Genomic DNA, 12,565 nt, shown 5'->3' on the forward strand with positions numbered 1-12,565 from the left:
TAATCTTTTCAGAATTAAAGTCACCACTAAAATTCAAATCAATTCAAAATGATAAATGAAAAGAGGTATACATATTCTATTATAAACCTTTGAGATAAGATTCATGCAAATATTACTTCTTACTTTGCTTCTCTCTAGGCGGTGGAGTAAATTCAAATCTGTGGACTCTGATATCCCGCCATGTATCACCAGAATTTCATTGTCAATAATTGTACCAATTGGGAGCAAGGTATAGACTTCTTCCAAGATTTGCAAGATTTTTTTTCCATGCAGCTGTAAGTAAGAGCTTGAGTAAGTTTTATTTTTCTGATAGGTCCAGATTATTGAACAGTCCCAATGCATGGACAAAAAGCAAATTTTCATACCACACCAAGGAAGTCACCCCAGAGTCACTAACCAACTACCGTGTATTAATCATGGTTTTTATTCTGTATTTTTGATACTTTGACATCTTGGGGAGTGCCAATCCTACAGAAGAGACTGCCCCTCTTCAGGGCTAACTAATTACTAGAAACAATAAATGATTCACCTTTCTCATGAAAACCAACTAATCCAGAGCCCACACCTTCAATAACAGCTTTTATTAGGCTCTCACACTTAAGGCCAATATTTCTCTACTCACCCAGGGCCAGGTACCAGACAACTAGGGATAACTCATGCTCCAGAGCAAGCTGACATTATTCAAACTAGTCAATCTTAAATCTGATTACACTGAGACCCTTTGTCAGTTCCTTCCCATGAAAACCACAATAAAGTTTGTTGTCCATGTTACCCTAGCTCCCTCTGCCTTCTGATGGACTCTGGTACTTCCCCACATGGTCCACCCAGTGTGGTATGTAGTGCCTCCTATTTCTAGGGAACTGTGAATAAAAACCTTTTCTTTCATAACAGTCATTTCTGAGTCTGCCTATTTTACCATACCTGAGTTAAAAAAAAAAATCCCCAAGTGGGTACCTTTAAAGAAATGGACTATGTTTGTATCTACACTGAAACCAACACAAAAGTCACAATGAAAAAGTGTGGTTTAGTCCAAGTGGAGTGGGGGGGTGGACTCTGAGTGGTGAGAGCTTCTTGCTGTTCCTGTATTTTATTGGCATGAATTCTGACTAACTGGCCCATCACCTTTCCTAAAGCAACAATCTGTTCTTTATTGACTGTTTGTTTGTTTTTACTGTCTATGCATAAACAACAAAGAGAATGCAAAAAAAAAATTAAAAAGTTTTGAGTCTTACCTTGTATTTAAACAAGATTTCTCTTGTGAAGCCATACCTTAAAAAGGGGGGAGCAGTTAAACAATTAATTGTTGACAATTCCTATTTACATGAATCATACAAAAAGGGGAGTCCTTGATATCTCACTATCCCCAGTACTAGGAACTCAAGAAATTAGGTTTCAGTTGGAACTGTTACTTTAGTCTTTGATAGGCATGATAGGAAAGAACAAAAGCAATGAATGACATGTTCCCACCCTCAAGGAGATTATACCATATTGGGAAAAGAAAATACATTTTCATGAACTAACTTTAAGACAACTTAGAAAATAGGTATGAGCTGTGTAAAGATTGCAAGGCTTTTGAAAGTTTACTGCAGCAGCTGAGGAAGCTGTGTGGGAGAAGGTTTTTCATTTAGATAGGATTTCTCAGACATCCTATATCTTACAGTGAATGATTAGAAAAAAGAAAAGATTGAACAAAAATGAACAAAAGTCCAGATGATAACAAGTTGGCTCTTTATGCTTTCTCTGATATAGGTCACGTAATGAATGGTATTCAGGGTCTTAATAGAAAGTATAGGGAACATTAATGCCTGACTAGCAGTAGCTAAGGGAGATTTAATAATGGAAAATTTTTCAATTACTTTTCCTTGCTTTTGGATTACAGTATGTACACTTAATATCCAACAAGGTAAAGTAGAAACGGCACACTTACCCTAAGTTTCCATGCAAATCATGTCATGCCAGGCTTCTACAATAATGGAGACAAATTCCCCCCAAAGCTCACCAAAGGTGTGCATGTTGTTAAACCAATATACACTTTGTAGTCCTTACATTTCTCATCCTCTCTGAAACACTAAATACATTGACTATACCATCCTTCTGGAAAACTCCACTTAGATTTTGTGACAGAAAACTCTTGGTTTTCCTCCTACTTTTCTGGCTATTCTGAATCTCCCTTGCAAGTTCTTCTCCTCCACATAGTCTTAAATCCTTCAGATTCTGTCCCCAATCCTCTCCTACCTTCACTTTCTGCCTTAACAATCACATCCCTGTCCATTCAGGGCTTCAGTTAATACCTATTGTCAATATCACAGGGTCATACTCCAGGCTACACTTAATTTCTGATGTCTGCACGTAAAATCAACTGTCTACTCATCAGCATCTCGGATCAGTTTACCCCAAACTGAACTTATCATTCTCCTTCTGAATGATTCCAGACTGTACCCCCAAACTCCAGCCAGGAATCTGGAAATATCCTTGATTTCTTCCAAGTCCCCCATATCAAGTTATTGATCCTTAAGTCTTCATTGCCTAAAGTCCTCTTGAATCTATTTCTTTGCATCTCTATTACCACCACCCTAGTCTAAGTAAGAATCTATCATCTATCTCTTCAACTACTTCCTAATTGACCTCACTGTATCCACTCTTTGCTGTTGCCCTTCTCAGTATCATTTTTTCCCCCAGTACTGGGCAGTGAACCCAGAGTCTCACACATGCTACGTAAGCACTCTACCACTGACCTACTTCCACAGCCCTCTTCCTGTTAACTTTTTAAAATACAAATTTTATTATATCTTTCAATGACATTCATTTGTCCTTAGAAAATAGTGCAAATTCCTTTGTATCATCCAACCATTTCTTACATCTCCAGCTCTATTAAGCACCATCCTATCCCTCATTCTATATTTCTGCCTTCCTGAACTTTCAAGTCTAAAAAGTCTTGTCTTAAACTCTGTATAAGTTATTCTTTCACTGTGAAACACTGTTCCCATCCCACCCAACATTCCTTTCTCTCAATTGCTCAATTCATCCTTCAAGTCTCAGGCTAGTATTTCCATAGGACAATTTTCCATCACCCTTCAGACAAAGTTGGATCCCTCTTTATCAACTAATTACACTTGAAAACCCTGCTCAATGTGTTTTTCCTGCTAGATGTGAGCAAGGGCTATGTCTCTTTCATTAACTATTATAGGCACTAGATGAATACAACTGGCTAACTGAATAAATGAAAGGATAAATGGCATGCCCAAATAAAAGTATTGCACTATTTTATATGGGTTTCTGATAATAGTCCTGGGATTCTTTTTTTCTTCATTGTCATAGCATTTGCTTTCTTATACTTTTTTTTTTTTTTTTTTGGCAGGATGGGGGTGGGGTACTAGGGATTGAACACAGGGGCATTCAACCACTGAGCCACATCCCCAGCCCTATTTTGTATTTTTTTATTTAGAGACAGGGTCTCACTGAGTTGCTTAGTGCCTCACCGTTGCTGAGTCTGGCTTTGAACTCACAATCCTCCTGTCTCAGCCTCCCGAGCCGCCGAGATTACAGGCATGCACCACCATGCCCCGCATTTTCTTATACTTTGAGAAATTGAAACTCTACTCCAACCAGGTGTCAAAACTGCCCCAAAGACAAAACTAATCTGTTGTTGAGCTTTGATTAAGGTATTCAAAAGCCCAAGCCCAAAGGCATGAGACGTGCCATACCTTCTATTGTCCTAGAACAAACTGATTTTTTTTTTTCATAAAATGAGAGATGAAAAGAAAAAGGAAGAAAGGGAAAGGGAACATTTGTCACCTCCTGTACCTTTCAGCAAAAATTCTTAAACCATTTAACCAGTCTTTATTCCTGAGTCAGAGAGCTGAACTACTATATTATAGCTGTTCTCAAAAAAAAAAAATGTTTATTACTCAGCATTAAAAGAGAATAAAATTATGGCATTTGCAGGTAAATGGATGGAGTTGGAGAATATCATGCTAAGCAAAGTAAGCCAATCCTCCCCCAAACAAAAACAAAGGCCAAATGTTCTCTCTGATAAGTGGATGCTGGTCCATAACAGGGGTGGGGACAGGGGTTGGAAGGGAGTGGGGGGTGGAATGTGAAAAATGGAGAAACTTTCATTGGGCAAAGGGAAAGAAGAGGAGGGAGGGTGCATGGGAGCAGGAAATATGGTGGAATGAGATGGACATCATTACCCTAGGTACATGCATGACTGCACATATGGTGTGATACTACATCATGTACAGCCAGAGAAATGAAAAGTTGTGCTATAATTATATACAATGAATTAAAATGCATTCTTCTGTCATATATACCTAATTAAAATTAATAAATTAATAAAAATGTTTATGAACAACTATGCCAGAAGTAATTACTATGTCATAAAAATACACATATTAATACAAAACATAGTGCTAGTTTCTGAGGCAATATTTGAGACAAGCCAAAAGAGTAACAATAGGACAATTCCATCTAAGTCTGCACATGAAACATATCATGCCTCCAGATTGGCCTAATACACCTATCTAACATGTAATTTGGCCTATGAAGGGTGGGCATGGGAGCAAGAGAAAGAACATGATAAAAGAGAGAAAGAAGAATAGGACTGGAAAAAAAGATAAGAAGGGGGATTTAGAGCAATTGACCCTTAGTTGAAGACTGAGGGTGTTAAATAGGGCTCAGAATTGAGGTTTTCCTTGAGATTCCCCTCATCTCTCCTTCTCTACCCTGGCCTCTAATTCTCTATTGGATACTAAACATGGCAGTATTTTCCAGAGTGGGAAATAAAAGAGGAAATCTAAAGGCTAAGGTTACCTCATATTCATCATAAAATCCTCATGATTCCCTCTGTTCAAGTGCAGGTCATTGGGGTAGACAAGAAAACTCACAAGCAGGATCATGAGGACCTCTACGGAGTTACTGCCTCGATCTACAAAATCACCATTAAAAACATACGGGTTGTTCCCCGACGGGAGACCATTCTGTGGAAGGAAGAGAGGAGGGAAAACAAGCAGTTAAACTAATGTTGTTGTTTTAAAGTAAGGCTTTGTGTGTAACGTCCCTTTATATGGAGAAAAGAGGCTGAGTCAGTTCTTTCATTGGAAAAAAATTCTGCTTACCCACTTGAGCCAGTTTCCCTCTTCCAGGGCAGGAATCTCCTGTAAGGGACCTGAAAATGAAACTTGAGACAGGAAGATTCCAGGGAGTACAAGGCAGGGGAGTGCTCATTCTACCCACCACGTACTATGAGTTTCCTCTAAAAAAGAGCTGATAATTATCCATCAACAATTGTTAGTGTCATCTCTTCTTTCTCCTCTAAAAAGAGGGAAATTTCTATCCAGTGTAGAACACTGAACTAACAGCCAGAAATCTTTCATTCTAAGGAGCTCTACAGCTAAATTCTTTAGGCTACTATACCCTCGATTTGCAAAAGAAAGATGATACTATATTCCTCCCTAGGTCACTTGTGAAAACGGATATAAAGTTACCCAGGCAAGTGGTATGACTGTGAGCAGGGCTAGTGTACTACTAAGCACACCTAGTGTCTATAGCAAGCATGCTATTCTGGTTGGTTGCTGACAGGGCCATATTAGTCATTAGATACTTTTAATACCATTCTTAAGTATGAGATACATTTTTTTCTCCAGTACCAGGGATTGAACTAGGGGTATTCTACCACTAAGCTATATCCCAACCTCTTCTTATTTTTTATTTTGAGACAGGATCTGGCTAAGTTGCTGAAGCTGACTTTGAATTTATGATCCCCTTACCTCAGTCTCCCAAGTAACTGGGATTACAGGCATGTGCCACAGCACCAGGTAAGATAATATTTTTAAAGACAATGATAGTATAAAAAGGAGCTGAGATTAGGACACAGGACTAATTTATAAGAGCTATTAATTAATTTACTTCTACAGTACAAAACTAAGACAAAACAAAGATATATAACATGGTTACATTTTCTCGGTGTCACACCTGATAATGAAATTTCTGAGTGCACTACTACTTCACAGTAAGATAAGTTCAAATGTTTAAAAAATGTATTATGAAGAGAAAAATTTAGGTACCCATACATCAAAATGCATGATTTCCTTCAAAAAAGTCAACCTTCAGGAAATAATAGACATTCTTAATCTTTTTCAAACTATTTTCAAATTCTTCTTTTGTTAGATTTCAAACTGCATAAGAAAGTTTTATTACTTTGTACTTAACATCCTACTATTTATATACATTTTAGAAGGTTCGTATAATATTGAAAAACTATAATACAGGTTATAACACATAACTTAGGGATTTCAGAAATCATTTATTCAACGTAACATGTTCTGAAGGTAAGTGGAAACAAACAAGCAGTGGCATGGTGTAATAAGACTAATACTCTAGTCCAGCTCCACTTGTTATACCCAGATATCCTTGGACATGTTATTTTATCTTTTATTAATCTTTAAAATGGTAATGATTACAGGGCTGGGGTTATGGCTCAGCCATAGAGCGCTTACCTACCACATACAGGGTGCTGGGTTTGATCCTCAGCACCACATAAAAATAAAATAAAGGTATTGTGTCCAACTACAACTAAAACAATTTTTTAAAAAATGGTAATGATTACTTCCATACTTACCATGCAGAGCTATTTTAGAATTCAATGAGAATATATGTATAAAAACTAGAAAGCACTATACAAATTAAGAGATTCATTTTATTGTGACATCCATGCTATTTCTAATTTTAAGGTTTCATAATTTTACATTTCCTTAATATATTAATTCACACAACCTTATTCACATGGGGCTTAGATAGTGTAACCAACTGCAAAAATTTAGACTACTGCTCATCAAAACTTAAAGAAAAGGAGAAGGACTCTGACACTATTCCTTCCCCCAGGCTTCAGCTAATTGGGATGAGTAGCTGGAAATGTTAGGAGGGGTGATGGAGGCTACAGACTATTGTGACATCCAGGTTCTGAAGGGGGCTAAACAAGCAGCAGCAAAAAACCCTGGGGTGAGAACAGAGGACGACTATGGCTGAGGGGACCCATGGACAATTCCATTTAAGTCTAAGAAGCGACTCTGCTCAGAGCATGTGGGTAGTCCTAGTTGGGTGGGTTAGAATGTTAGATCTTACTTTTCACATGTCAAAAGCTAAAAGGTCATGAATGCTTGCATTTAGGAGCACCTAGAAACATAGAGACTTCCTTTTCACATTCTTCATGAAGGAATAGAAACTGTTATGCCTCCTACTCTGGAGAGGCTTGAGCTACCTTAAGCAGAAAATAGAAAACATAAATAAGCTAGTACTTAAGAGAATCCAGCAACCAGAGGTGTGTTAAAGTAGATAACCCCTAATGTAACAGGACTGCTGGAGGAGACAGAGAACAGCTTTATTTTTTAAATGAGAGGAATGTATAAGAACAAAAAATTTTAAATTCTTGGCATTAGAAATATGCTATTCAAATTTAAAATAGCAGTGGATTAGCAGAAAGAATGGTTGTAAATTACATTATTGAACGGAAAGAGTAAACAGGTGAAAAATCTCTCACACTGAACAAAAAGCAAATAATAGAACTCATAAAGAAAAAATACTTGAGACTAGAGTTTCAGAGCCAAGAGACCTAATGTGCCAATAATAAGCATTCTAGAATCAAGGAGAAAAAAAAAGAAGTTGGAAAAGAAATAATAATTATAAAAATAAAAGAATTTTTTCAACAGTTAAAAGAAGACTTCAGTTTGAAGTCTGAAAGAACTCATGACTCCTGTGCATAATTAATGGGAAAGAAAAATCCTATTCCCTGGTAACAGCCTCAGAAGAAGCCAGAAAGAACAAGTTACAAAGGGAAAAGAATCATCCTGGCATCAGACTTAGCATCTGCAGTAGTGGGAGGTAAGAGATGGTAGAAGAAAATCCATAAATCAAAGAGAGAAAAGGACTATAAACCAAGAATCTATACTGACCAAGAAGACATCATTAACATCTCAGAGTGATAGAAAAATACTTGCAGATGTATAAGGGATCACAAACCACCAACAACATAAATGTTCTTCAGGGTGAAAGAAAGACATATGAATATGTAATGATCTAATACACAAAAACAATGAACATGTATTGATTGCTTGTAACACACCAGGCACAGTTTTAGGTGCTACGAACACAGAAGTAAACAATATAAAGTTCTTTTATTCAAGGAGCTTGCATTCAGTGAAGAAAGTACCCATATGACCCATAGAGGAAAACACTCAAGAAAATTAAATAAGAGTAGTAAAAATTAAAATGTCCTCAAGCTAGGAAAAGACCAAGATGAAAGAATATAGATGTGAACAATGAACCTTGAAATATATAATTACATATTAAATCAATATGATATTATCGAACTTGCATTTAAATACTAGGAAAGTATTCTATCAGTAGAAAATTGTCTAAAATTATAAATAAATTATTCAGACTAGATAGATAAAATTAATAATGGTTAAGACCTAGAAATATGGCATAAGCAAAAGCTAGGATTTGCAGGGGACATCGAGGGAGCAAAGTAAAATGGTCTACAAATATTGTCTGTCTGAGGGATATGGAAAGATAAAGATATGGAAAATAAAGATTTATCTTACAGGAAGTAAGAGGATTATAGTAGAAGAATACATTTAAAGCTATTTGAAAAATATATTACCAAAATATAAAAAAGGAAATGAAAAGGGCAAAACAAAGTTAAATAAATAGTAAAGTAGAATAGAAGGAAAGTTTTCAAATATACCCACTGTTATACTAAATGTAAATAGGTTAAATTCTCATTAAAATGCCAAGATTACCAGAAAATTTAGGTATAGCTTACTCATGAGAAATACACATGAAGAAAGTAGATTAAGAGGAGGTAGAAAACAAGGTAAATGCAATAAAGAGAAAAAAGTGGAAATATTAATACTCAACAAAGTGGATTATAAGATTAAAATGTTAAATAGTGTCACAAAGAAATATTATATCATAATAAAAGGTACTTTATAGGGGCTGGGGATGTGGTAGCCTGGCATGCGTGTGGCCGGGTTCAATCCTCAGTATCACATACAAACAAAGATGCTGTGTCCGCTGAAAAAATTAAAAAAATATATATATATATATTTTTTTAAAGTACTTTATAAAGAAGTTACAGTTCATGAGCTTGTAGTCACTATACAAAAGAACAAGCTTTTGCTTGTTCACTATGTCTGAATTATCCAAATGTCAGGGCTACGGATGTAGCTCAATGGTAGAGCACTGCCTAGCATGTGTGAGGCACCAGGTGTGATCTCCAGTACCAAAAATGTGGGGGAAAGGTTAAAATAATGGGCAGAAATTCTATAACATTCCCTTTAAAAGGTAAAGCCTCATTTGCTTCTCCTTGAATGTAGGCCAGACTTAGTGACCTGCTTCTAAAGAATAGGGAAAAAAAAGTAATGATATGCAACTAGGGAGATTTAGTCATAAAAGACACTGTAGCTTCCTGCCTATTCTTTCTCCTGGATCACTCACTCTAGGGAAAGACAGTTGCTATGTCATGAGAATATTCAGAAAACCTTGTGGCGAGGCCATGAGTTCAGCAAGGAACTGAAATGTTTTGCCTATAGCTATGTGACTTAGCCACCTTGGAAATGGTTCCAGCCAATCTTTCAGGTGTCTGTAGCCCTGACCAATAGTCTAACTGTCTCCCCATGAAGAAACCCTGAGCCAGAATGACATAGCTAAACTGCACACAAATTTCTGATGCACAGAAATTATGAGAGATTAAATTTGGTAGCTTTAAGGCACTAAGTATTGGGGTGGCTTGTTACAAAGCAATATATAATACACATAGTAGATACAATTGAAAAAATATGCAAAATTGAATATACAATCAATAAACATGTTTTAATAACTATATGAAGAACTTTATATATAGAAAATACAATTAATTTTTCTTATGTCCATAAAGTCTTCATGAGAATCAACCATTAAGGCTTTAAAGAAACCATTAACAAATTCAAAATAAGAAACATTTCATAAGACATATTCTCATAATCCAGCAAAATTTGAAATAAAGTATGATTAAAAAATTCTATCTTCTTGAATGTATATCCTTGAAAATGAATAATTGTAGTCTTGATAAACATTGGATCAAAGAGAAAATTAAAAGCAAAATTACAATTTCCATGGAAGGTCCAGTTAAAACTAAAATTAAAAATGCCATTTCATTATTATGAGAGATTGATTCATCTGAAGGAATTAGAAAAATAATAAAATCAAGCAAATAAAAGCTAAAATTAAGGGAAAAGAAAATATATAAATCCTAAGGTTGGTTTGTTTAAAATAACCAATCAAATTGACAAAAAAAAAGTCTGATTGAGGATTAAGTTTAAAAAAGAATAAAAAATAAGGTTAAAAATTTAAAAAAACTTAAAGATAGGGGTTGGGGTTGTGGCTCAATGGTAGAGCACTTGCCTACCATGTGCAAGGACCTGGGCATATTAAAATAAAGGTATTGTGTCCAACTACAACTAAAATATATTTTAAAAAACTTAAAGATAGAGAAAAGTAAATATATATAGAGAGAGATAGATCATTATCTATAGCATTATCTATAGCAATGTACTTTTATAATCTAGAGAAAATGATTTCCTTAAAAATTAAAAATTGGGGCTGGGGATACAGGATATAGCTCTGTGGGTAGAGTGCTTCACATGTACAAGTCCCTGGGTTTGATCCCCAGCACCATATGAAAAAAAAAAAATTGAAAATCACCAAAATGGATTCAAAAGAACTAGAAATAGAAAATTTGAGCAATGAAAGGCCCATGTGGTTTTATAGCAGACACTATTCTCAATTTTCAAGAGCAAATAGTTTTAATGTTATTTAAACTCATGTCTTCCAACCTTGCCTGAACATTAAAATCACTTGGATGATTACAATGTATAGACAAATTTGAGCTTGAGACCTAAAAATTTAAATTATTCCAAACAATAGAAAAAGAAGATTTCTCCAATTCATTTCATTAAACCAGCATAACCTTAATTCAAAATTTGAGGAAAGCATTCAGCAGTCTAAAAGTATTACATTTGGATGGTAAACATGTTTTCCACTGTGATGACAGTTTTTTTGTATTAAAACTTTTCATCTCCAGTTAAATCAAACTTTATTAGAGCTGTACTCTTTGCTGCCTCTGTCTTATTTCATTTCCACTATGAGCAAAAAATAATAGATTTCTTTAGTTAAACTTCATTTTAAGCCAAAAATAGTTAATGGTCAGCTAGGCCATCCTCCTTACATAGCACATTTGACAACAACAAGTTTTAACCTTTTCAAAAAATTACACAACTTCAAAAGACTAAGATTTGTGATAATGAAGTTCATTCAATAGAATGTTACAGTCTCTGAAAATGACTCTAAAAGCAGTCCTGAATGCATACTGAACTCCTGTAAGTTTTAAGCCTCTCAATACAACGGCTTCAAAATAGACAAGGCTTATTTGGATGTATAATGTCTGTCTTGTTGGTTCAGCATTAGTCAAATTACTGTGTAAAGTCTGAGTTAGAATACATTTTAATCTTAGAATAATAAAGGAAGTGTAAAACAGACAAGACAATGAAGAACTAATGCTTCTGGTTCCTGAGATTTCTTTGGGTTTCCTTCAAAGAAGCAAATACTGATGCTATAACCCACCCTTCACTTAGTTCCACTAAACCAAATGCTGGATCATTCTGCAGATGACATATAACAAACCATCTATGGCATTAAGATTAAGTTGACAAATACAAAAATAAAACAAAACAAAACAAAAAACCCAGAGTAACTACAATTCTGAACAGCATTCAAATGTCTTGCAAGGGGTGGAAGGGTTGCAGACCACAACTAATTAACTTGAATAGACACAAAAACATTTCTCTATATTCTCACCTATTACCTACTGAAGCATTTTACAACAAATGTTTGGAAGTTGTCCCAACATATTTGGACATTCTCCCAAGGGACATCAAACAATAACCTCTGGATCTCAACTCCACATTAATTTTTATTTCTTTTGCATACCCTATTTCAGAGATCTGTTCTTCTCATTGTAACATACCACTTTAATCTCAAAAGGAAAATAGTTAATCCCTGTAGCAATGTGAAGCATCTCAGTGATAAAGAATTTTTTTTTTTTACTGTTGATTACCTTCACAGCTAGAAAATTATGGACGTGAGGAGAAGATGATGGTGGAGAAGAGAGAAAGGAAGTAAAACAAGATAGCATGGCTTCCACTGAACAGCGTCAATATGATGCCCACAGGGGTTAAGAGTTAATTAGCTTCTCTTGTCCATGTGCATCCCTTTTTCAGCTTCAGGGGGTTGCCACTCACAACATTAATTTAACAAACCAATTTGTCAATACTTGATCTAAAATTTCAATCTTTCTGTTTAATGAGGGAAAATATCTTGTAATTTTAGTAGGTTGAGGCTCTGAATGAAGTACTTCAAATTGGTCACTCGAATTAAGCAAAAGTGACTGATTAGAATTAACCTTTTCAGAAAATAAAATCCAAAAATATGATCTAACTAATGATATGCAAATTACTTCACTTGATGATAA

General features: G+C 35.3%; 1 protein-coding gene across 1 annotated transcript in view; it reads right to left on the bottom strand.

The window, feature by feature from the left end:
- The window catches only part of Ppef1 (protein phosphatase with EF-hand domain 1), a 131,136-nt gene that overhangs the window by 38,419 nt on the left and 80,152 nt on the right, over positions 1–12,565 (bottom strand). The window contains exons 12-14 of the mRNA XM_026396728.2: positions 4,813–4,979; positions 1,233–1,269; positions 124–273 (exon numbers count right to left, since the gene is read on the bottom strand). Coding sequence (XP_026252513.1) covers positions 124–273; positions 1,233–1,269; positions 4,813–4,979 — 354 coding nt within the window. The remainder of the gene's footprint in view (positions 1–123; positions 274–1,232; positions 1,270–4,812; positions 4,980–12,565) is intronic.

The sequence above is a fragment of the Urocitellus parryii genome, chromosome X, assembly GCF_045843805.1.
Source record: "Urocitellus parryii isolate mUroPar1 chromosome X, mUroPar1.hap1, whole genome shotgun sequence".
NCBI lineage: Eukaryota > Metazoa > Chordata > Mammalia > Rodentia > Sciuridae > Urocitellus > Urocitellus parryii.